Source organism: Schistocerca gregaria, chromosome 1 (assembly GCF_023897955.1).
Source record: "Schistocerca gregaria isolate iqSchGreg1 chromosome 1, iqSchGreg1.2, whole genome shotgun sequence".
NCBI lineage: Eukaryota > Metazoa > Arthropoda > Insecta > Orthoptera > Acrididae > Schistocerca > Schistocerca gregaria.
In genome coordinates, this window is record NC_064920.1 from 640,240,052 (window position 1) to 640,267,864 (window position 27,813).

Sequence of the window (27,813 nt, forward strand, 5' to 3'; positions counted from 1 at the left end):
TAGTTCTTTGTTATGGCTTAAAGCCATACATGCCAGAAGATGAAAACATGCACTTGAAATCACAGGTGCTCACTCCGTGAGACCTGAGAGGGTGGGGGTGGGGGGAGAACCCCCCCCCCCCCCACAATAATTTAAGAAAATTATTAGTTATATTATACTTTGTAAAAGCACAAAATTATGTTGGAATTTATTATTTTCCTTGTTTGACGATAATTACCCGTTTTCAGGGTTCTAATGTTGATCATATAACTCTAAAATGCTTTAAAAAACTTAGAAACTCGCTATTTATCATCTAAAGCATAGAAAAATTCCTGGGGCAAGACTCCCAGTGTCCCCCCCCCCCCCCCCAATACTTTTTATAAGTCGGCAAACTAACCAATAGTGTGGAATGAAACACATAGTTTCAATTAAACTAAGTGCCTCTGTAGAAAATATTAATAAAAGCCAACTTTCTTTAGCAGATCAACAAAAATACCTTCATTATTCTGCAAGATGATTAATGCTTGACTGCCAATAATGTGGAAATTATGTAAAATCAGAAATTTGAAATTAAGAACATATTTTATTGTGGTAATTATATGAATGTGTTTTAATTCACTTGATAGTTCCTAGCCACAGAAATCTGTTTTTTTAATTTATTTTTATTTTTTTCATTTGACATGAGAGCTGCAAACAAAGAGAAAAGAGCAAAATATTAAAATGTAAATACAGGTCATGTGGAGATCATGCCTCTCCCCACTATAATTCAGACTGCTCTGTGAAAGCATGAATCTGGCAGCTTGGGTATGCCAGAAACATTTTTCTGGGTAGCGTCTGGCTGCTTGCTGCTACTGCTTATACAGCTACAAGTAACACTTCCAATAGCCCGAAGCAGGAGAAGCTGCTGCTCATACGTGACTCAACTGTGTAAATACATGAGCCCTCTGGCAACTACTCAAGCAAACCTAATGTAAGTACAGGGTGTTTCAAAAATGACCGGTATATTTGAAATGACAATAAAAACTAAACGAGCAGCGATAGAAATACACCGTTTGTTGCAATATGCTTGGGACAACAGTACATTTTCAGGCAGACAAACTTTCGAAATTACAGTAGTTACAATTTTCAACAACAGATGGCGCTGCAAGTGATGTGAAAGATATAGAAGACAATGCAGTCTGTGGGTGCGCCATTCTGTACGTCGTCTTTCTGCTGTAAGCGTGTGCTGTTCACAACGTGCAAGTGTGCTGTAGACAACATGGCTTATTCCTTAGAACAGAGGATTTTTCTGGTGTTGGAATTCCACTGCCTAGAACACAGTGTTGTTGCAACAAGACGAAGTTTTCAACGGAGATTTAATGTAACCAAAGGACCGAAAAGCGATACAATAAAGGATCTGTTTGAAAAATTTCAACAGACTGGAAGCGTGACGGATGAACGTGCTGGAAAGGTAAGGCGACCGCATACGCCTACCACAGAGGGCAACGCGCAGCTAGTGCAGCAGGTGATCCAACAGCGGCCTCGGGTTTCCGTTCGCCGTGTTGCAGCTGCGGTCCAAATGACGCCAACGTCCACGTATCGTCTCATGTGCCAGAGTTTACACCTCTATCCATACAAAATTCAAACACGGCAACCCCTCAGTGCCGCTACCATTGCTGCATGAGAGACATTCGCTAATGATATAGTGCACAGGATTGATGACAGCGATATGCATGTGGGCAGCATTTGGTTTACTGACGAAGCTTATTTTTACCTGGACGGCTTCGTCATTAAACAGAACTGGCACATATGGGGAACCGAAAAGCCCCATGTTGCAGTCCCATCGTCCCTGCATCCTCAAAAAGTACTGGTCTGGGCCGCCATTTCTTCCAAAGGAATCATTGGCCCATTTTTCAGATCCAAAACGATTACAGCATCACGCTATCTGGACATTCTGTGTGAATTTGTGGTGGTACAAACTGCCTTAGACGACACTGCGAACACCTCATGGTTTATGCAAGATGGTGCCCGGCCACATCGCACAGCCGACGTCTTTAATTTCCTGAATGAATATTTCGATGATCGTGTGACTGCTTTGGGCTATCCGAAACATACAGGAGGCGGCGTGGATTGGCCTCCCTATTCGCCAGACATGAAACCCTGTGACTTCTTTCTGTGGGGACACTTGAAAGACCAGGTGTACCACCAGAATCCAGAAACAATTGAACAGCTGAAGCAGTACATCTCATCTGCATGTGAAGCCATTCCGCCAGACACGGTGTCAAAGGTTTCGGGTAATTTCATTCAGAGACTACGCCATATTATTGCTACGCATGGTGGATATGTGGAAAATATTGTACTATAGAGTTTCCCAGACCGCAGCGCCATTTGTTGTTGACAATTGTAACTACTGTAATTTCGAAAGTTTGTCTGCCCAAAAATGTACTGTTGTCCCAAGCATGTTGCAACAAACGGTGTATTTCTATCGCTGCTCGTTTAGTTTGTATTGCCGTTTCAAATATACCGGTCATTTTTTAAACACCCTGTAGTTGTGATGCTATGCTCATCAAAATCAGTTTTTTTATTTTTATTTTATTTTTTATTTTTTATGAAGTATCGCAGTCTTCGTCCTAACGCATTTGACACATTTCACTGTTGGATGTTGGATGTGTTATACCTCCATGGTTGGCAGACACTTCTGTGTGAACTGCATTTTGTTGTAGTAAATAATGCATTTTCTTTGCAATTTAAGTTTTATTTTGGTGTTTTTCTCTCATTTGTGTTTTATTCTGCAGTAGTGGGATAAAGCGAAATTCTTTGTTCCAATATCAGTTCTCACCAGTTAAAATTACTAAAAATTTAACTGAAAACTAAAACAATGAAAAATTCCTGGAGTTATAAAAAATTCTCAGATTGTTCCCAGTTTTCTCCTGGATGAAAAAATTCTTGGGTTTTTCCCAGATTTCCTAGATGTCCTGGTGTGCATACACCCTATTGAAGGAAGCTAGAAAATGTAATGCATATTTACTAGTAGCGAGCATGGCCAGAGCCATTTTTAATACAATCTAAAAACTATTTAGTCATTCAGTTTTCACAGCTTGGGTTTTGTACCTTCACACTGCCAATAGTCAAAATTTCTCTCTACTGGTGCTTTGGTTCTCCAAGGTGTGCAGGAGTGCCACCATTTGTGTAGGAATCACAGGACATATATGGCACAGGACTACTGTAAAATCCAGAAGAAGTGGGAATTTTTTTTATTCAGTGAAAGCCAAGGAATTTTTCCTGGGAATTTTTCATAGTTTTAGTTTTTATATAAGCTTTTGTAATTTTGACTGGTAAGAACACATACTCTAACAAAGAATTTTATTTTGGCCAACTACTGCAGAATAACACTGCACCTATAAAACATAAATGAGAGAATAACACCAAACTAAAACTTTAGTTGCAAACAGAATGCACTATTTCCAACAACAAAACACAGTGCAGATGAAAGCATCTGCCAACAGCAAATTGCAGCAAAGATTTTAGATTGAAGACTAAGCAACTAAGTAACAAGAAACTGCATATGATAGCGTGATGTCACAGCTGTTTACATTTCTAACAGGTTGCAGGCAAATATTATGAATGATGGTTTGAAAAATATAACATGTATAGTGTACAACAGTGAAATTTATTATCATGCTTGTCCGAAAGCTCCAGCTGTTGCAGTTTAAGCTGTGCTCTTAGGGTTCTCCCAAACTACACCATCAGAAAAAAAAAAACAGCAAAAGCATTTCTGACAACCAATATTTATGTAAAGCTTAGCTTTTCAAGTAGCTCTGCTGTATCTATATTAACTTAAACCACTAATTTTTTTAACTGTGTCTTCGTGCAACTCAACAGTGATGTTGCTATTGGCTGACAGTATTATGAGTTCCACAATGTGAATATCTGCTGTCATTAACTGATGAGACCATGTGGCAAGAGCTGTGATTGGCTGAGAGAAGTGCATCAAGGAGTGCAATCTCAACTTCAGTGCTTTGGAAGCTACTGCGCTGTACTTGGTGGAATTTGTATTTATGTTTTCATAATAATGAAAATATGCAGTTTACATGTTGCCATGCATCAAAGATCTTTCCAAAAAGCAGTGTTTTGTTTCCAGAAGTCCCAGGAGGTTCTATACTGGTGTATAAAATCTTTGCCATTCAAAGGACTGATAAGTTTTAGAGCTCTGAAAGAAAGTATACTACCACTTAACATGGGAGAAAGTGAATTTTTAACTGGGAAAGCCTGGGAAAAATCCAAGAACTTTTTTTTCTTGTCTGCATATACACACTGATTCAATTCCAGCAAGATTTGGCAGTGTTCTTAACTGAAAGGGCTGGTCATATGGACAACTGAAATAATATCTCTGTAAGAATTATGGTACTGCTATTGTGAGACATCTATGACAAAGTATTTGCTTATAATATGGTCTGTTTCCTAAACTCAATTTCCAAAGAAAAAAGAAAAAAGATGGGTCAGAAGGCTGTGAAAGGAATATTGAATGACTATACTGAAGTGGAGTATTGTATTTGTCAGAAGCTGTCATTCTTTTGAAAGAAAGACATTACTGCAGAAGAAAAGCATGCCTCTTCCAGTAACCATGGATAGCTGTGACCAAGAATTTAAAGACTCCACAGCTGAAAATGAAAATAAATATAGAGCTAATATTCAAAGTGAAGATTATTAAATTACTAATGAAGATTTATGAGAAAAACATATGACTGAAATACATTTGTGTGTTCAGTCAGCATTCAAATATCCAATAAGATATGAAGATTACTGAATCAAATGAAGCATTTTGTACTAGGCATCAGCTGTGACTCATGGCATAATGATGATGTGCCAAGTGACTTTATACGCTGATGAGCCAAAATTATAATCACCTGCTTAACAGCTTGTTTACCCATCTTTGGAATGAAATACATCACTGATTCTGGATATCAGGGATCTGACAGTTTGTTGGTAGGTCTGTGAAGCCATGTGGCATGAGATGACTATGTACAGGTCATGTAATTCACATAAATAATTAGGCACTGACTTGTGTAGATGATGATAGCTCCCAATAGGAACACAGATGGGTTCAATTGGATATACATCAGGCTAATTTGGTCACTGAGAAATCAATGTGAGTTCATTATAATCCTTCTCAAACCACTGTAGCATGGTTCTGGTTCTTGACAGTTGTACTGTAGAAAGATATTGCCATCAGGGCAGACATCAAACACAAAGGGATGCAGGCAGTTCACAGCTGTTAGCATTCCTTCAATTACTACTAAGGGTCCCATGGAAGTGTGAGAGAATGTCTCCCAAAGCATAATGCTTATATACAGTAGCTCAAGTGACCAGCAGTTTGGCAGCTACACTAGATCACGATTTCTCTCTAAGAAATTACATTTCTCCTTATACACAGTTCACTATGCAGTATGCATGTAAAAAAAAGCTGACTTTGTTAATAGACAGATATCAACACAAGTCTTCATAAACTCTGAGAGGTGGAATGTTAGCTCTTAGTGAGGGTGACTAGATCAGTTATAGTAAGAGTATTGTGAACAGGCTCCACAGAAAAGTATCTAAAAGTACCAGCAAACAGCAGCTGTCATTTGAAAAGTGGTAAAAGAAGAAAATGAGAGGAAGTATTCAATGCAGAAAAATCTATATAAGTGTTTTTCACTAGGGCTATTTACAGTACTGCATTAATATTCAAGTTATAGTTTATTAATTCAATTCTTCAGATATAAACCCAATGTTGTGGCTCCTGTGAAGCATTCATTTATGCTCAGATGTCTGTAACCTCTGGTTGAGTCTAATCCTTAAGATTTTTTAATTTTAGTTTTAATCAGAGTAAATGTGGCTATTTCATATTTCCATCATGTAACATTAAAAAGTCACCAGTAACAATGTATGGTTATAATTATCTTATTTTAAAAACAAGACCAGCAGTCAATTCCTTACTGTTTGAAGAAGAAATGGTGCCCAGGTGAGTACTGAATCTATGGGAGAAATCCAAGAATCTCCCATAGCAACTCCTTTAAGTGGAACTGTCACTTCTCCAGCTTGTATTGCCTGTCAAAATATTCACACATAGTGTTATACAAAGGAGCTAGAAATTAATTTTAATTGTATAGATGATAACAATTATTGTATTTGGATGTAATACTGAATACACATTTTCCTGAACAGTACACATTTTCTCCTGATCTCCCCCACCCCCCTTGCCAAAAAAAAGAGGAGATGGGAGAGGGGGGTCAAAAGATAAAAAGTGGACTGAATTCTGTGGGTAGTTATCACTTACTATTAATTTATTTCAAAATGTTTGGTAATTTGTCTTATAAGCAGATTATGACAAATGATCTGTTTTCCCAGTGTATTTCTAACTTGTAGAAATCTCAAGTACCCTCCCCAGTAATGTCATAAGTTTTACACTTTCAGCAGTCTAGTTGCTATTTTCAGGTGGTTTCTGATGAATCTAGTGATGGAGGGAATAATTGCCATTGTATACAGGATGTTACAAAAAGGTACAGCCAAACTTTCAGGAAACATTCATCACACACAAAGAAAGAAAATATGTGTCTGGAAACGCTTACTGTCCATGTTAGAGCTCACTTTATAACTTCTCTTCAAATCACATTTATCATGGAATGGAAACACACAGCAACCAAACGTACTAGCATATCTTCGAACACTTTGCTACAGGAAATGTTCAAAATTCCCTCCGTTAGCATCCACCTTCCGTCGCATTGAATCCCTGATGCACTGATGCAGCCCTGGAGAATGGCATATTGTATCACAGCCATCCACAATACGAGCACGAAGAGTCTCTACATTTGGTACCGGGGTTGCGTAGACTAGAGCTTTCAAATGCCCTCATAAATGAAAGTCAGGAGGGTTGAGGTCAGGACAGCATGGAGAGCATGGAATTGGTCCACCTATACCAATCCATCGGTCACCAAATCAGTTGTTGAGAAGTGTACGAATACTTCGTCTGAAATGTGCAGGAGGTCCATCATGCATGAACCACATGTTGTGTCGTGCTTGTAAAGGCACATGTTCTAGCAGCACAGGTAGAGTATCCTGTATGAAATCATGATAACATGCTCCATTGAGCATAGGTGGAAGAAACTAAAATGAGCTCTAACATGGAAATGAAGCGTTTCCAGACACATGTCCACATAACATCTTTTCTTTATTTTTGTGTGAGGAATGTTTCCTGAAAGTTTGGCCATACCTTTTTGTAACACCCTGTATAGATTGTCAGTATGAACAGAGTAGCAGCCATCAGGTCCCCAACTGAAAATGGCAATGACCGTCTCTCGAAGTATCATGGAGAACTTAAGATGGGTTTTGGACTGACACCTGGGAATTCTACAAGATTATGACTAGTAGCAAATCTGAAATTATTATTCTCTTATTTTTATCTACATCCATACTCTGAAAACCACCTAGAAGGTCATAGTAGAGGGTGCTTATCATTGTACAACATATAGTGCTTTTCCCGTTCCATTTTTGTATGGAGCATAAGAAGAATGACTGCTTATATGCAGCTATGTGCATTGTAATTAGTCTGCTGTAACTGCTATTTAAAAAAATATATATAGCCCGTATATGTCTGAGTGTTTAGAGTGTAATGCAACTATCTGAGGTAAACCAGTCACGAACTTTTCAAAATTTTTGGTAACAATGTTTCCTCTTTACACAGGATGTTCCCCCTAAGAATCATCAGGTGAATTATTATTTGTGTTCCAGTGGATTTTACAATATCATTTTTGCAATGTTTAGCTGTAACCAACTCAAACTAATATTGCTCATCACATCTTTCATACAACACTCATTGTTGATGGTAGACATTGGTTTGTTTATTGTTACACATCAAATGATTTTAAAGCAGAATTTTATGTGCTAAATCGATAGGAGATTGAAAATTAGTCAGGCATCATATACTTTCAATCCATGTGCATTAATAGGGACATTAAAACATGAAGAGCAACTAGTTCTTCAGCAGTGGCAGCACCGCTCTGGCCCGTGCGGACTGCTCCCACCATGCAGAAGCACTGCTCAGTCATTGCTGAAGTACTGGTTATTCTTTGTGTTTTACTGTCACTGTTAATGCTCACTGATGAAACAAGATTAATTTGTGACAGCTCTATTAATTGTACATAAAAAATCTGCTTTAAATATCATTTCGTTTTGAAGAGGAAAAAATTGACACTGGGTGTCACAGGAGAGACTTTATGGCCAGTATTTGTTTGGCCTGAGTCCAGCTACACATTACAAAAATGAAATTGAAAATATCTGCTGGTGCACCAGAGCAAATGTTTCTGTATTCACATCCAAATCTGCATTAAAGTATTGTGTAAAAATTTCATGTAAACTGGTCAAGTACTTTCTGAGAACGAATTGTCTTTAATATTTTTTTCTTTTTTGGAGGGAGGAGGATCCTGAACCCTCCTTGAGCCATTTGGATCTGTGCCTTATAACATTAACTGTCATGTTTCAAACATACAATGAAATAAAATAAAAATTAATCAACCACTGAGAACGCCATTTTATGCTCAATTAATTGAAATACTGACTGTTTGCAATAGTGGTATGTAAATATCTTATAATAGCAAGAACTCTCACAGTATCAGTAAGCTGCAGGAACATTTCACTTATAAAAGTACTGGTCACAGATTGCTGTAAGACTGCCAGTTTGTAGGCTAGATTAGACATGTTCTTCATTCCACAAACATGTAGTGAGGAAATAAATTCATTTAGTTAAAACATACTTTAATATAAAATATACTTTTTACTATGTCTATATCTAATCTAATAAACAAGTTAATCTCTGTGTTATTTTATGTAAGTAAAATGATATGAAACCATTTGCAGCTTTTAAATATACCAATTATTTTGATACATTTAAGATGTAAAATATTATCAATAGGCCACTCTTATTATATGAAATTACAACAGGACTATGTTGTTTGGAAACAATAAACAAAATGTAGGAAACAGAAATACTATTCTTTTTGTTTACTATGTAACAATGTCTCTCTCTATCTCTATCTCTCTCTCTTAAACACACACACACACACACACACACACACACACACACACACACACAGACAGACACACACACACACACACACAGAGACTTAGAGTGAGAGACAGAGAGAGAGAGAGAGAGAGAGAATCATTTTCAGTACCATACCATACCCAAATGTAATATACTTGGAGGAACCCAATGTCTAAAAATAGCAACTAACAGAAGATACATGTTTAGTTAGCCACACACTAACCTTGTAAAGTTCAAGGGCAAACTCTGCTGCCATTTTCCCACCATATGATTCACTGAATATGTAGAGTGGAACAGTTTGAAAAGTTGGGTACTGTTCCAGAAATGCTTTAATGAAAGTAATTAAATCAGCAGCAATTTCTGCATTTGTAGTTGTATATAAGGAGTAATTGTCCACATAACTGAATCCTGTTCCCACAGGATTATCTATAAACAATACATTCACCTTGTGAACCTACAAAAGAAAATTAACATTAGAAACAATAATATTTACAGTTTATTTGATTTTCTGTGATATCAAATCTGAGTATCACATACATGTCTCCCATAATCGTATAGAAAGTGATGTAGCCTAAGTGATATCTGAAAATGCATATAGAAATAACACAACTGTGTGGAAAATGTGTGTGATATTAAACTAATTTGCTACATTTATTTAAGAACTGACATGTTGTCAAATTGAAGCATAAAAGTTTATATAATATTTTATTACATCAAGATTGCCTAAATACTATGTTATTCACATTAATTATTTTTGCGTATTATTGCCACCTTCAGACGTGTCAATAAATACACTAAGAGCTTTGTTATGATGTATAAAGATTCAAGTTACACATTACTGATATCATGAAATGGTATAAAATATATCTTTTTCACCATCTGACGATATTTGTATAAGTAACTGACATATTCTATACCATTTGATGATGGTTGCAGTGCATAACTCGAATTTTCATGTATAATGATGATGTTAGTGGACTAATTGTGTATTGAATCATATTATTGCTTTTGTTCTTTCCTTTTCTTATATATAAGCTATATATAAACTGGGTGAGTTGTAGACGCCGCCAAAGGTATATTAACAATTTGTTTTGCGGCAAAGATAATGTTTTGATACATCGTAAAAAATCTGTGTGAAACAAAGTAATAAATATGCTCTTTAGTTTATTAATTCATGTATCTGCATCCTTTTGTTTCGGGGAGTGGTAGCATACGGACGTTGTACCACCATTGTTAAAAATGTGTATTTTAAGCGTTCATTAAACGTATTTTAATAAGTTATTGAAAAAGGATTATTTATTCGCACAGTTAAGAGACCAACTCCCATTTGTACATTATTTCACTCACCGCCAAGATCCTGCATCAAGAGGTTTGGTGTAAACAAGAATAATTCACGCAGTATACAGAGGAGCGTTCCTGCATCGACATTGTCACAACCAAGACTAAACGCAATGGAATTAATGTGAAGATCGACATTTTGAACGGTTGCGGTGATTATTTGGTACCGCACACTACTGGAAGCAGCAGTACGTAATGCAAATTATGTTTATTGAACTAGAATGTAATGACAGTTAACGTCTGTTGATACTGGTATTAGTTAAAGTTCAAGATTGTACACAGATTCATAAGTTACCTTCAAAATTTTTCACTCTTCTTTCCAATTATTCAAGTAATTATTAATCCAATTCCACATACCTATTTAATTGTTACATCTGAAGATAACGTTAAATTGTCAAAATGGATAATATGAATGTTGTAGTAATTAGGAAATCTTGATGTAATAAATTAATACGCTACGTTTATATTGTGTGATGCTGAATAATATGTAAAAGAAACTATTCCAATTAATTTGTCTCTGGTACTGAAAGAAATAATTATGACAAAATTATCATATACTAGTGATCTGCTCCAACTTGGCAGGAATAGCAGTAACTTTTAAGTATGAATGGCTGGACGATGTGTTTGGCACAGTGGTAATTTTATTTACGGGGCATGGAATACAGTTATAACTAAAAGTCAGAGAACACCGTTAGATAGCTGAACATCGTCACTTTCATATAAATAAAACAATGTAAGCAGCATGTGCTACTTCCCAGGGTACTAGGCGCCTAAAGGCGTGAGCAGTCTGCCTGAATGCAACCCATCAACGATGCAAGCCACGCAACAAACAATATCTCAGCCTCTGCAGCCACTCATTTATCACTGGGATAGTCGCGACAGTCTGCAATGAGTATTAACATTCTGAATCCCTACAACAGTTCCTGAGAGTAGCCTCTACATACAGACAGGAAAAACACAGAGAGGGACTGTAATTCATAACTTTCGTCTCGTTACCCAGTTATCTGATCAGGAAAAGGCGGCCTGCAGTTTATCATTGAATCTGAAACATATTTTCTTCCGGACGAATATCCACATCAAAGATTGCTCGGTTAAAAACAGAGTTAAAAATATGTCGGCCAAGTGGGATTTAAACCTTAGACCTTTCAGTTAGAGAGTCCACACTTGACAGATTGTTTTTCTTTTTCTTTATCCTCTTTCTTTAAATTTATATTTCTTTGTTGTTATACAATCAGTCGTCCTTTGTGGATGTCAAATGACATGTTTCACATTCTATTAATGAGAACACAATGCAGTTTTTTAAATTACATATGATGGGCAGTTCCCTGACTCAAAACACTGACATCACTAAACTACCAAACTCGACTTTGATTCGACTCTGGGAAAATAAGATCTACATGAAACATGAACCTCGTTTCACTTCTGGTGAATGTCCGCTTAATTGAAATGTGAATTCTAGGTTAAAAGACAGCAAAAGATCTATGATCCGATCGGGATTTGATCCCGCGACCTTTTCGGTTTTCAGGCACATGCTAGAACACCTTGTCTGACCTGATTCAGCTCAAACTTCGCTACAGTGTGGAGTTTCGGCTGCTATACCATTAGATAGCAGTGCCATCATTTCCACAGCAGTGGCAGACTTTAATTCATCACAAATCAGTCAGTTTGCACGAAATATGTATAAATTATGCACTCTAAATTTCCTCATCAAGCCAGTCTATTAGTTGAAATGGGATCAAAATCCTTATGGTAGTTCTTGAGATTAGCCCCTACTACACACAAAAAGAAGAGAACAGGGAGCTTCAGTTTGTATACAGGATGAGCTTTTTATCTTCAGAAAACGAAACATCTTACAAACTACTCATCAGATTAAAAACGGAAAATACATGTTTAGCACTTTGAAAAGGCTACCTGGATGTGGAGTGGGTGGAACTTTAAAATCTTAAATAGGAATATCTCATTTTTATTGTAGAATCAGATTCCATGGGAAAAAATATGTAACTTCTGTATGCAATACTTTTTTGTTGCATGATAGGCGGTGCTGTAATCGAGAAATAGAACAATTAATTTTGAGAACGGTATCTCGAGAAAAATACATTGGATCGAAAACATAAACATAGACGTGTTTGGTAAACAACTCAGTGTTTTGCAGTTTTCTCCATTCTTTCAGAATTCGACATGATGTCATTGCATGCTTGTTGATCCCCATTTCTTCAATATATTCTGTCATAATCAAACAGTAGCATCAGTTAGAATGCAGTCTATAATGGCCAAGAGAATATTGGATTGATTTACAGATATTGAGAATGTTGCAGTTTATAATCCAACGCCAAAAATGCGCAATAACATGATTCAGCATATTACCAATGCATGTCAGCAGATTAGATAGGAAATAATTCCCATTTGTGTTGAAACGTTCCATGAGCAGACAAATACGTGCGTCGAAGTGAGTAGCGACATGTTTGAGCACTTACTGTGAAATGTGAACCATGGACCTTGCCTTCGGTGGGGAGGCTTGCGTGCCTCAACAATTCAGATAGCGTTACCAGAGGTGCAACCACAATGGAGGGGTATCTGTTGAGAGGCCAGACAAATGTGTGGTTCCTGAATAGGGGCAGCAGCCTTTTCGGTAGTTGCAGGGGACGGTATGGATGATTGACTGGTCTGGCCTTGTGACATTAACCAAAACGCCCTCGATGTGATGGAACTGTGAACGGCTGCAAACAAGGGGAAATTGAAGCCTTAATTTTTCCCAGTGACATGCAGTTTTACTGTATGTATGGCGTCCTCTTGGATAAAATATTCCAGAGTTAATATAGTCCTCTTTCGGATCTCCAGCCAGGGTCTACTCAGAAGGATGTCGTTATCAAGAGAAAGAAAACTAGGGTTCGACAGATTGGAGTGTGGAATCAGGCAAGCAGGTTAAAAAATTCAAAAAGGGAAATAGATATGTTAAAGTTAGATATCGTGAGAATTAGTGAAGTTCGGTGGTAGGAGGAACAAGACTTCTAGTGAGGTGAATACACAGATATAAATGCAATATCAAATGGGGGTAAAGCAGGAAAAGGTTTAATAATGAAAAAAAGTAGGAACACAGGTAAGCTACTACCAACAGCATGTTATTGTTGTCTTCAGCCCTGTGACTGGTTTGATGCAGCTCTCCATGCTACTCTATCCTGTGCAAGCTTCTTCATTTCCCAGTGTTTACTGCAACCTGCATCCTTCTGAATCTGCTTAGTGTATTCATCTCTTGATCTCTCTCTACGATTTTTAACCTCCATGCTGCCCTCCAATGCTAAATCTGTGATCCCTTGATGCCTCAGAACATGTCCTACCAACCGGTCACTTCTTCTTGTCAAGTTTTGCCACAAACTCCTCCTCTCGCCAATTCTATTCAATACCTCCTCATTAATTAGGTGATCTACCCATCTAATCTTCAGCATTCTTCTGTAGCACCACATTTCGAAAGCTTCTATTCTCTTCTTGTCTGAACTATTTATCGTCCATGTTTCACTTCCATACATGGCTACACTCCATACAAATACTTTCAGAAACGACTTTCTGACACTAAAATCTATACTCGATGTTAACGAATTTCTCTTCTTCAGAAACGCTTTCCTTGCCCTTGCCAGTCTACATTTTATATCCTCTCTACTTCGACCATCATCAGTTATTTTGCTCCCCAAATAGCAAAACTCCTTTACTACTTTAAGTGTCTCATTTCCTAATCTAATTCCTCAGCATCACCTGACTTAATTCTACTACATTCCATTATCTTTGTTTTGCTTTTGTTGATGTTCATCTAATACCATGCTTTCAAGACACTGTCCATTCCGTTCAACTGCTCTTCCAAGTCCTTTGCCGTCTCTGACAGAATTACAATGTCATCAGCGAACCTAAAAGTTTTTATTTCTTCTCCATGGACTTTAATACCTACTCCGAATTTTTCTTTTGTTTCCTTTACTGCTTGCTCAATATACAGATTGAATAACATCGGGGACAGGCTACAACCCTGTCTCACTCCCTTCCCAACCACTGCTTCCCTTTCATGCCCCTCGACTCAGCATAGTGAAAGCATTATTGTAGCCAAGGTAGACGCAAATCCCACGCCTACCACAGTAGTACAAGTTTATATGCCAACTATCTCTGTAGATGAAAAAGAGATTGAAGATATGTACAATCAGATACTGAAGGGAGACGAAAATGTAATAGTCATGGAGGACTGGAATTCGATAGTAGGAAAAGGAAGACAAGGAAAAGTAGCAGGTGAATATGGAATGGGGGTAAAGAATGAAAGAGGAAGCCGCCTGGTAGAATTTTGCACTGAGCATACCTTCGCAGCTAACATTTGGTTCAACAATCACAATTGAAGGTTGTATATGTGGAAGAGGCCTGGAGACACTGAAATGTTTCAGATAGATTTTATAATGATAAGACAGAGATTTAGGAACCACATTTTAAATTGTAAGACATGGACTCTGATCACAATCTGTTGGTTATGAACTGTAGATTAAAACTGAAGAAACTGCAGAAAGGTGGGAATTTAAGGGGATGGGACGAGGATTAACTGAAAGAACCATAGGTTGTAGATAGTTTCGGAGAAAGCAGCAGGGAACAACTGACAGATATGGGAGGAAGAAATACAGTAGAAGAAAAAAGGTAGATTTTGAAGATGAAATAATGAAGGCAGCAGAGGATCAAGAAGGTAAAAGGATGAGGGCTAGTCGAAATCCTTGAGTAACAGAACACATATTGTATTTAATTGATGAAAGGAGAAAATATAAAAATGCAGTGAATGAAACAGACAAAAAGGAGTACAAACATCTCAAAAATGAGATCAACAGGAAGTGCTAAAGGGCTAAGTGGGGATGGCTAGAGGATATATGTAAGGATGTAGAGGCATATATCACTAGGCATAAGGTAGACACTGCCTACAGGAAAATTAAAGAGACCTTGGGAGAAAAGAGAACCACATGTGTGAATATCAAGAGCTCAGATGGAAAACCAGTTCTAAGCAAAGAAGGGAAAGCTGAAAGGTGGAAGGAATATATAGAGGGTTTATACAAGGTCGATGTACTTTGGGGCAACATTGTGGAAATGGAAGATGACGTAATGAAGATGAAATGGGAGATATGGTATTGCGTGAAGAGTTTGACAGAGCACTGAAAGACAAGGCCCCACGAGCAGACAACATTCTGTTAGAGCTAGTGATAGCATTGGGAGAGCCCGACATGACAAAACTCTTCCATCTGTTAACCAAGATGTATGAGACAGGCGAAACACCTTCAGACTTCAAGAGGAATATAATAATTCCAATCCCAAAGATAGCAGGTTTTAATAGATGTGAAAATTACCGAACTATCAGTTTAATAAGTCACAACCGCAAAATGTTAACACGAATTCTTTACAGATGAATGGAAAAGCTTGTAGAAGCAGACCTCGGCAAAGATCAGTTTGATTCCGTAGACATGTTGGAAAACATGAGTCAATGCTGAGCCTACAACTTACCTTCGAAGATAGATGAAGGAAAGGCAAACCTATGTTTGTAGGCACAGAGAAAGCTTTTGACAATGCTGACTGGAATTATCACTTTTAAATTCTGAAGGTGGCAGGGGTGAAATACAGGGAGCGAAAGGCTATTTACAATTTGTGCAGAAACCAGATGGGAGTTACGCAAGCCGAGTCGCATGAAAGGGAAGCAGTGGTTCAGAAGGTAGTGAGACAGGGTTGTAGCTTATCCCCGATGTTATTCAATCTGTATATTGAGCAAGCAGTAAAGGAATCAAAAGAAAAATTCGGCGAATGAATTAAAATCCATGGAGAAGAAATATAAACTTTGAGGTTTGCCTGTGGCATTATATTTCTCTCAGAGACAGCAAAGGACCTGGAAGAGCAATTGAACGGAATGGACAGTGTCTTGAAAGGTGGAAATAAGATGAACATCAACAAAAGCAAAACGAGGTTAATGGAATGTAGTCGAATTAAATCAGGTGATGCTGTAGGAATTAAATTAGGAAATGAGATACTTAATGTAGTAGCTGAGTTTTGCTAAATGTAGACTGGCAATATCAAAGAAGTGTTTCTGAGGAAGAGAAATTTGTTAACATCAAGTATAGATTTAAGTGTCAGTAAGTCTTTTCTGAAAGTATTTGTATGGAGTGTAGCCTTGTATGGAAGTGAAACATAGGCGATAAACATTGTAGATAAAAAGAAAATAGAAGTTTTCGAACTGTGGTGCTACAGAAGAATGCTGAAAATTAGATGGGGAGATCACATAACTAATGAGGAGGTACTGAATAGAACTGGAGAGAAGAGGAATTTCTGGCACAACTTGACTCTTCGGTTGATAGGACACGTTCTGAGGCAGCAAGGGATCACCAGCTTAATATTGGAGGGAAGTGTGGACTGTAAAAAACGTATAAGGGATCAGTTGATAGGACACGTTCTGAGACAGCAAGGGATCACCAATTTAATATTGGAGGGAAGAGTGGACGGTAAAAATTGTAGAGTGAGACCAAGAGATGAATATACTAAGCAGATTCAGAAGGATGTAGGTTTCAGTAGTTATTTGGAGATGAAGAGACTTGAACAGGATGGAGTAGCATGGAGAGCTGCATCAAATCATTATATGGGCCGAAGACATCAACAAAATTACACTTTGGAATTCTATGTTTCTTCAGATCTGAATTTGATCTTAATAACGAAAATTTTATGAACAATAAATAGTTCAGACAAGAAGAGAATATAAGCTTTCAAAATCTGGTGCTACAGAAGAATGCTGAAGATTATATGCGTATATCACATAACTAATGAGGAGGTACTGAATAGAATTGGGGAGAAGAGGAATTTGTGGCACTACTTGACTAGAAGAAGGGATCGATTGGTAGGACATGTTCTCAGTATCACCAATTTAGTACTGGAGGGCAGTGTGTAGTGCAAAAATCATAGAGGGAGACCAAGAGATGAATACACTAAGCAAATTCAGAAGGATGTAAGATGCAGTAGGTACTTGGAGATGAAGAAGCTCGCACAGGATAGAGTAGCATGGAGAGCTGCATTCAACCAGTCTCTGGACTGAAGACCACAACAATAACAACTGTGAAATAATTCTTACACACAACCACTCCATTTGTGAGAGGTGAGAGGATACAACTCAAACGAACCCAGTTGATGACAGGTGAGAGGACACATCTCAAACAAGCTTTTTCCACAATTACTGAACATGTCTAGTTTTTGTTTTCTGATCCAGTACATCTTTCACCACATAATACCACTTTGGAACTCAGTTATGTTATTTTCCGATTACAGTGCCATCCAACATGCAACAGCAAAAGTGTTGGCTTGTGATCACATCATTTGTTGTGCCAAGATGGCGGCTGTTGAAGATAAATGCATTGTATGTAATGGCAAAAAACTAGTGGGTAAGTGTTCTCCATGCGAGAAATATTGTACAATGTATGAACATTTGTGTGTGCCATGTCACATCTTAATAAAAACCACTAGAAGGAAAGAACAAGCAAATCCTCGTGAATGTTACAAGACGGCAGCGTGTATACAAACTGTGGTAAATCGCTCTCTAAATTTCGAGTTATTATCGACAGTAAAGCATTGTTCATGTGACATTAAAGTGGAAAAAGGTATGTTCTTCAACGCATAAATGCTACCACACAAGTTGCTTTGTGAAATTAAACTCTGATAGAATCCCGTGTGTTGTAGTCAACTGTGTAACAGTCTTCAAGCAGCAATGGAAATGTGCAGTGCTGGAATCGAACTAAATGCGTTACATGAGCTTTTCTGTGATATAAATGCAGCTAGAAAATACTTATAATTTCTGGAGAATTTAAAGCAGGTATTGAGAAATTCTCTTGAAAACGAAAACAGTGGATCAGAAAGAGTGTACAGCAGGCCTATGCCTAAAAAACTACAGAATAATTTCACCATTCTAGAAGGTGTAAAAGTAAACTAGGAAGACTTTAATGATACTAATTGCCATCTGACATACGCTTCTGATATACGAAAATATAGCAATAGCATTGCCCCAAAAGGCAGCAATGGTAGAATTATGTACCTTAGGAAATAAATGTCTCGAAGTGCTGCTTGCTTTTGTGTGTGTGGGTGGTTCGAGGATTGGGGAATGATAATGTCCGTTGTCGTGGGTTTACGCTAAATTTCAAACATATGCTTACTTTTTCTTTTTTCATTGTTCTATACAGAAAGTTTATTTGGTTGTTCTGTTCTATTTCAATTGTGAATTTTATATTTGTATGTATCTTGTGGATGTCATTATGTAGTTTAGCAATTTTTGTTTGTGGTTCATCTATTAAGCAAAGGATGTCATCCATATACCTGAACCAATATAACATGTTGTATTCTTTTGCTACTGTTTTCGTAAAAATAATCTGTTCAATGTGGTTTACAAAAATATTTGCTAAGGTCTGAAACTGGAGAACCCATTTGCAATCCATCTTATTGTAAATAAAATTCATTTTGTTCTGTTATGAGCTTTATTAGTGTGCATATTTCCTTAATCTGTTCATCAGGGAGTTGACAATAAATTTTCAGGTTCTTATATATAATTTCTATTGTTTCTGGTACTGGTATGCTAGAATACATGTTTTCTTTATCAAATGAGACGAGTGTTGCTGTGTCTGGGATTTTTATATCTTTTATTTGTTGTATTAGCTGTGTAGAGACTATTATAGTATTGCGTCCATATGTTTAACTTACCATAACGCTAGTGGACGAATTAGCTGGTACTGACTGAGGTAGGGATAGGCGAAAGCCAATAATGCTATCAATATATCGACAGCGTGTATTCCCTTTCCGTCATTTGACAGTTAACCAAAATTTAAGAGGCGATCAAAAAGTTTCCGTTCGAAGGCTGCACACTCCAGGATCGGTACGTCAACCAACAGGAATCATCCAACTGTAAGGACTTTTTTTTTTTAAGATAACGTAGGTGTGTTAACTGCATGAGGAGAGATCCGGGCTATATGGCGAGTGATGGAGTGTCTCCTGCCTCAGTTGGCGTAACTTCTGCGTTACGATACTTGCGATCTGGGGACGTTCATTATCAAGAAGGAGCAGTTCCCTGCAGGCTGGTCAGTGCTCTTCAAGTAACATGGGCTGTGAAAGGTGCTATACCGTGGTATCGTTGAAGAGTTGTGCGCATAACTGACAGCGTTAAACTTATCCTTATTGTTGTACTTGACTGTACTCAAGAAAACTTGATTCAGCTTCACGTGAAACGAAATCCAGTGAGATTCCTTCAAATGCGAAAGAATACGTGGTTTATCGTTTCCATCAGGTTTATTTTTATGATGAAAGCAGTATAGCTAGGCGTCCAACACCTCTCATAACAATGTTATTTCAACTCTGGGTACGTCATGTTAACTGCCACAGGAATCGCCCAGGCCACTTGGATCCTGTAACTGGCGCTCTGTTGCGTCGCTGGATGACATTTCCGCATATGCTTATTTTTGCACAATTTTCAAGACAACCTCAACAACCCCCCAATTTTATGGGTACCATTTATACTTTTTACAGTACGTAATAGAGGCACTGGATCCAGTCCGTTATCTGTAAACGAAAAAAATCCAGTGAACACAGTCTATGTTTTAACGATTCGACAACATGAATAAATACTGACCTAGACAACACAAATTCTCAACCTTACCAGCCTACTCTTTTACTTTCGTTTAATGCGTATAAAGCGGTGAAATATGAGCACAAACATTCTTCTGTAACATTTACGTAAGAATATTATTACAAGACAAAACATAGTCTTAAATGGGAACTCATTTTAAGTTTCATCATATGGACTAAAATGATGATGGTTATTCAATTCTTTATTACATTCCCGCAATTCAATTTGTTTATTCGAGTCAGAAACGAAGACAATGCTTGGTAATTACCATTACAAAGAAATGAAAAAAGAATTATCTAATTACACTACTCTTGACCAAAACCTTGCAAAATCTTGTACTCAATGTTGCAAGCAGAAGATCTTCATATGTGCAAGATGCAGATTATAGTCGACAGATCTTTAGGTGCTGCATGGTATGTGGTTTTTCGTAGTCACAGTTGGTGGTATCCACAAGAAAATTTCTTTTGTTAGAGACTCCCAAGTACTAGATCCTTGTCTTATGGTTTTTATCAGATGCATAATATTTCAGCAGGTCCTTCTATTTGTGTACGATATTTATTTTCATGTTCTTGTAATCTGCAGTCAACTCGAATGAAAACTATTCTGAGGCACTTTTTCCCTGGAAACGAGTAAAAAGAAGAGAGGAAAACAAGACAACACCAGAAAAACACGAAGCTTCATGCTTTCTTGTTAAAGAAGTAGGAGAAATAATCGACATAAATTCTAAAAGTGGCAGATGTTTACAGGTGTTGTTTTTACTGGAACGAGACAATGGTATATTAGTGGAATTCATACTGGTGAGGACTGATTCATTCTGGTGGTCCAAGTCCAATTTTTTGACTACTTTGTAATTTATTCGAAGGTGTATGACAAACTGCACCAAGATGGCGGCGCACTACTGAACTGAAGTTAACTATGAAAGTTATAGTTTTGCAGAACAATAAGTGAAGACCATGAAGGACGGAAGGTTTTTTGCAATATACAGAAATATGTTTTGTAACATGTCTTACACTGGTTCTCTTTCTTTGATATACGAATAGTAGCACAACGAATAGGAGTTCACAAACGCAAATTCTGAGCACCAGGTGTTGCGTTATAAATACGGACCTATTTGACAGGCACTGTACCATAACTTGCCCGGTACAAATTTAGGCATCGTTGAAGTGTGGCATTGTTTTCGCTGCTATTTAGTTTCGAGACTCGACTAGAGAGGTGACTTTGGGCAACAACTTTTAAGCATATAAGTGGAGGACCTTACCCAAGATGAGTTCCGGACGTTGAGGTTTGCGTCAACAATGCCGAGCTCCTCGAAGTTTCCATACCCTGTGCCAGAGGCTCCGGGCCCTCCTTGCAGCCAGATGACAAGTGGGCGCGTGGCATAATCGGTCGTGGCAGTGGTGTAGTACAGCCAGTAGAACATGTGCGCCCCATCACGGACGTCTATGTAGCCCCAGTCCTGCTCGCCAGGACCGACGCCCTGTCGCCCTGTCAACCAGGAAAAGAAAGCTGCTGATAGCAAATAGAACTCGTCATAGTTATCACTGCAACCCATTTCGTCTGTGTTGATTATGAAGTCTGGGTCAAATGTATTAATAAACTATGCTGACTACCTCTGGGAAACATCACTTAAAGCTTCCAGGATAATAGGCCATGGTCGTTATATGAAACTTTCTCCTAAATGCTTACCCTCTGACTGCGGGAGATATCTTCAGACGTAAAGTGACAAGCTGCGACCACAACTCGAAGGAGAGTCGAATATATGGTCAGTGTAGAGGGCATCACAGTCGATCACGTGACGTCCCCTATGAGATTATCTCTGGTATTGCCAACATTCCTGATTGAAAGTAATCAGTGTCCTCAATACTAACGGGATGTACATCTTCTGTCTTTGATCATAGCGCTTATCCATGCCGTCTCAGGATTGGATGTTTATATCATGGAGGTAAGAATTCTTACCTCCATGGTTTATATCGTCAGCCGTCTTTTAGTTAGGCAGAAAGTTTCTCTTGGTGTTAACGAGTTAATGTTGTGAATGTAAAATGGTTATTTTGTGCTCTGCATACAGCTGTACGAACTGGTGGAACAAGGAAAGTAATTTAACTTTCTACAGGTAATAATTGAATGTCAAGAAATGACAACAATCTAGTAAATAACTTGGTCGTTGCCTTTCATGATACAACGTGTCTTCTGTTTTGGACAGGTTTCCTCTGCAAAAAGGCGATTTGCTGAAACAGTGGGTCATTGCCACTAAACGCAAAGGTTTCATGCCTACAAGGGCTAGTTTCTTGTGTGGAGATCACTTCTAGGAAGAAGATTATTTCTGGTACTTCGAGAAGTCATCTCAAGCCTGATGCAGTGCCATCACAGTTTGCGTTTCCAACACATTTAATGCCCAAGGAAAATCAACCAAGGCGACAGATTAGAATAACAACTGAACAGCCTACTGCAGGAACTCATATTGAACAGGTTAGTCACTTCACATAAACATTGTTTTTGTTTTCAAACAAACATGTTTTCTTGTAAGTACTGGCCAGACTTTGTTTTATGCCTGTACTACTTGTATTCTATTCTTGTTTCAGTTTTTTCAGGGTTGTGAAACATCTAAGAAATAGAAATAATTGACAAGGCCACTGACACATGCAGTTTTTTTACCAGATGTTGTGGAGGCACTTAGAAGAAAAATCAAGAGCCTGCAGGAAAAAAATAGAAGAAGAGAGAAGAAAAACTATTCAATGAAAGACATCATAAGTGCTCTGAAAGAGAAGGGTCATCTAACAGAGAAGATGGATGAATTCCTGAATCAACAAACAGGGACTCAGGTGGAATTAGTGTTCAATTTGTTGAATAATAGTGTATCATCCAAGGGAAACAGGTACAAAACAGACATTACAATGTTTGTAATGACAGCGTATTTTTACTCTCCTAAGGCATATGAATATTTACAGACATTAATGCCTCTGCCTCACAAATCACTGATTTCCCGTTAGGCAGGGACTGTGAATTGTGATCCTGGCTTTTTAAGTGATGTGTTTAGGTACTTTGAGTTTAACCATCAAGTGAGTACTGAATTTAAAGATTCTAGCCTCATAATAGACAGTATGGCAATTAGAAAACAGGTAGTGTGGGACCAGGAAACTAAGAGGTATACAGGTTTTGTAGATTTTGGAGGAGAAGCTGAACAATCAAAAGAAGTGAAAGAAGCTTCAGAGGCATTAGTTTTTATGCTAGTGTCCATAAAGGTAAATTGAAGAGCCCTGCAGCATATTTTTAGTGAATGGCTTTGATGGTAGTGTGCAGACAAAGTTAATAAACTCTACTCTGTAAAGGGTAAGCAATTCAGGCATCAGAATTTTGGCAGTCACTTGTGATGGCACAAGAACAAATATAAGTACTCTTCGTTCACTGGGATGCACTATTAATTTTCAAAAAAAGTTTTTTCTTCTCAGTTCCTTCATCCACTTTCAAACTATAATGTTTACTGAGTTTTGGATATATGTCATTTAGTGAAACTTGCTAGAAATGCATTAGCAGAAGTAGGTGTTATAGAGTCTGCAAATGGCCATATTAAGTGGCAGTACTTAAAAGAACTAAATGAGCTGCAAATTGAGGAAGGCATGACATTTGCTAACAAGTCGTCAGGACAACATATTAATTACGTTAATAAAAAGATGAATGTCAGCTTAGCAGTTCAAACATTCAGTTCTAGTGTTGCAGATACTATTGATTTTTTTGAGAAAAGCTAGAAATCCCAGATTCAATGGTAGTGAGGCAACAGTGGAGCTTTTGAGATTTATAGACAGACTTTTTGATGTCTTTAACTCCAGAAATCCTCTAGCTTCAGGATATAAAGCCAACATGAAACTCAGTAATCAGGCATATTGGCTTGATATTTTTCATCAGACAGACTCTTATATAAGGAGTTTAAAAGTAAATGGTGTTTCTCTCCTGCAGCACCCAATAAATACTTTTGCCTTTGGCATAATTTTGAACAAGCATTCGATTAAGGCCATTGCACTGGTAGTAATGATTAGAGAAAATTCTCCTCTGCAATATTTATTGGCATACATGTTTTCCCAAGATCATATTCAACTCTTCTCATGTGTGAGATCTAGAAGGGGGTTGGAATAACAACCCAAATTCACATCAGTTGAAGTGTGCTATGCGCAATTTGCTTTTAGTCAGTAATGTTAGCACTGTTGGGGGAGCTGTGCAAATTTTAGCATGTGTTCAATGGTACCTGTGGGACTGTATGATTTCCGATCACAAAAGTGTCCTCTTGTAGATGATTCTTGTATGTTTGTAGATTAAGTAGAAAAATGGTGCTCACTTATTGAAGAGGGTACTCTGCTTTCTACATACAAGCAGAACATTTTGTAGTAGCCTACATTGCAGGATATGTTGCCCTCGCAATTTCAAAACAAGTTACATGTAAGGACTGCCTGTACATTCTTAGGCCACCCATTGTTTGTAATGACGCGACATATGCACTTCTTAGTACTGCAGAAAAGAGCTCATTCACAAAATTTGTAAGCTAAGGCAAGCTTATTGAAACAGGTAATGCTGTATACTCTGTGGTGGAGCACTCAGAAAAATTGTTGCAAATGTTTGTTGTCAGTAGTGACTTGAGGCAAAAGCACTTAATTAGTGAGATTGTCATGCGTGTTCTTAAAAAATTTGTGAACTATTCATTCCCTAAACTTAACCATGACTTCCATAATGAATGTGGATTGAAGATTTGCATGAGACACAGCTTGTACATGTGATTCCATCTAGGTACATTCAGGTGCGGCTGAAAACATATGCGAAAAGGTTTTCAGTTGAGAAAATAGGTCACAGTACAACTAGTGTAAGACAAAAACTCAGTAAGATTATTTTAATCAGTAATGTGTAGTGTTGTGCCTGTAACATTGCAGCAGTGGTTAAAAATGTATGGAATGACAAAAATAAATTTCATATTTAGTGTTTCATATTTCCTGTCCTCATTTCAATACCCTTGCTCATGCTTAATGTTTACAGTATTCATAATGTTAGAATGATGAAAAAGTACATAGACATACGAAGGTGTTCCTTGGGACGTTGCAATAAGGGTAACTTTTAACTAATCATGGTATCTTTGTACCAATTGCTATTCTTGTTTCAAATGGGTGGTGTTCCACTTGTTCGTATTATTTTGTACCTAATGTATCGTTTTTATTACCTCTGTCATTCATTCAAATGTCTTTCCACCTCCCTAAAAACTCTTAGGCTTGTGATTTTTCTTTAATTGCTTTGACTGTGAAGTAAGCTTCTGATAGTGATTTAAGTTGAACACAGCCAGGTTGATAAAAATATCTTGGTATTTCAAAGTAAATCTGGAAAATGAATCAACACTGTTTTTATTTCTTGTTAACACCTGATTTCCTTTTGTTAGGATGTAAATTTATTCAGAACATTAGATATGGGAAAAATACTAGGTTTTTTTAACCTAAAGTTACCCAGAATGACTGAGTAATTTTGTACCAGTATTAAAATTGAAAGTATACTCCAAGAGAGCATCTCTAGTATATATTTCCTAATTGCGAAGCACAGCTTAGCAATACAGTTGAAATTTTGGTGTCTGTTGTGATGTAGATTTTGTGTGCAATACTTTCCAAAAGACTGAAAAAGTGGTGCAAAGTTACCCATATAGACTGAACTGTTTATATACGTTAGTTCTCAGTTAAATATGCACTTTAAACTAACTGATTTCATCGCAATTTCCACGTTGGTACATGTGAATTAGTTCAGTAAAAGACGAAAACAATTTTCGTGTCAGTGTCACACATAATGTTGGTTGTTTCATACGGTGCCTGACAATAATTAGCATATTGTTGTGGATATCCAAATTCACGTATAAATAAATCCCATTACTTTTTTGGCGACGCCAGAGATGTTGTCGCCACTGGTAAGTGCATTACATATGTGAATAAAACTGTTGCTCACGCCTGGGAAAAATATTGTTTCGCTTTTTGGTACTTTACGATATTACAGTAGACTTTAGTGTTCGTGAGCGTAAAACAGAATTGGTAGTTCGTTGCTTTAATGTTAATCTAGTTAGTTTTAGTATCGTCAAGGGTGTAGATACTTTCGAACGAAAACGAGTGCCGCCTTTCTAGCTGAAATATCACGTACAGTTTCTTGCCTAACTAAAATACGTCGGCACTAACAGACGACAGCACACCGTGACAGGCGAAGTTCGCCATCCAGTTAGTATAGAGATCACTGAAAGTAATCGATTGTCATCCCTATGTTGCAATGTTTTCCAAATTTTATCTAATTTAACACCTTCCTCTTTTCTGTTAAAATTATTATTATTTTTATAAATCTAAACAGCCTCTCTAGACATAGGCACACGATAATGTGACTTTTCGATATGATACTCGTGCCAGTGAATTTTATTTCAAGATCAATCTCTTGGTAAAGACGTTGAGCTACGACCGAATTATCCATGTCCCAGTCTGCAGTTCCTCTTGTGTTAAATCAAACAGGTGTTACTTCTTTTTGTGGTTCAGTATAAGCCAGTCCACAGTTACAAGGAATTTCATATATACCCAGTGTATCCTAAGAATGTCGTGTATCTTTTGCTGACCTTAAACGTTCTTTTATTTTGCTGGTGGCTCTGAAGGTAGTTTCCACACCACAGTTGCTCAACACATCCCCAATACGATCTGTAATCGTGCTAATGAAAGGAAAGAAACCTTTCCCCAGTGGGTGGCCGTCGTTCCTGATTCTTACCCTAGGCCGAAGTGCTCGATCTCTCTCCTTCGTCAGAATAATCGTCCTTCTTGAATGACGACCACAGACGTTCAAGCTCATCTATTAACAAGTTGGTTCACAAATTTTTTGAGCCCTATCTACCAAGGTTTTAATGATACCTCTTTTTTGTCTGGGATGATGATTATAATCTTTATGAGGGTAATGGTCAGTATGTGTGGGTTTACTGTATACACTGTGGCCCAAGTGCCCTCCCCTAGCTTCATAATAGACACATCCAAGAAATTCAGTTGGCCGTTATTCTCTGTCTCCACAGTAAACTGTATTTTCAGATTGATACTGTTGAGATGTATCCGAAAGCCATCCAATTCCTATGCACTGTGAGTCCATACTATGAAAGTATTGTCAACACAGCAATATCACCTGTCTGGTCTTTTACTGGCAGTCTGAAAGCCCATTGTTTGAAGTTCTCCATAAACATATTGGCCTCATCTGGGCTAAGAGGACTGTCCATAGCCATCCCATCAATATGTTCATAAAAATAATTATTCTATTGAAAATAGGTAGTGGTGTGGCAGTGTCTAAATAATTCCACAATATCTGCTGGAAAACAATACGCCATATGTGAGATAACTTCGTTCACTAGAATCAAGGTATGTAAATAACGATACAACATCAAAACTAACAGCCATCACCACATCCATTGAAATAAAGGTATTTCTTGAATTTATAAGATGTGAAGTGTGAGCACAAACTTACTATGTACAAATAATAAAAAGAGTAAACTTGTAGAATAGCAAACCAGAAGACACATATTCATTGAATTTTGACTTGCAATGTATATGATACTTCAGTGTTAGATAACAGTTACAAATCTTGTCACTAATGTAGGCGTTGCGATAGATCTTAAAAAACTAATACTTACTGAGACTAATTAAATAACAGAGAGTGTAATCAGTTACATTCTCTAATTATATTTAAGGAGCTTGATGAACCCCAACGATTTCTACGTTTTCCACAGGTGTCAAAGTCGCCAGTCCCTTTCAAAGATCAAAGTGAT

The 27,813-nt window shown here is 37.6% G+C and overlaps 1 protein-coding gene across 3 annotated transcripts in view; it reads right to left on the reverse strand.

Annotated features, from left to right (window-relative positions):
• Positions 1 to 27,813, reverse strand: part of LOC126360492 (retinoid-inducible serine carboxypeptidase-like) — a 283,675-nt gene that overhangs the window by 78,192 nt on the left and 177,670 nt on the right. For 2 of the 3 annotated variants that reach the window (XM_050007714.1, XM_050007715.1), the window contains exons 2-4: positions 21,280 to 21,506; positions 9,261 to 9,491; positions 5,935 to 6,045 (exon numbers count right to left, since the gene is read on the reverse strand). The exons of the other annotated variant lie outside the window; for it this stretch is intronic. In XM_050007714.1, coding sequence (XP_049863671.1) covers positions 5,935 to 6,045; positions 9,261 to 9,491; positions 21,280 to 21,506 — 569 coding nt within the window. The remainder of the gene's footprint in view (positions 1 to 5,934; positions 6,046 to 9,260; positions 9,492 to 21,279; positions 21,507 to 27,813) is intronic. 3 annotated transcript variants of the gene reach the window in all.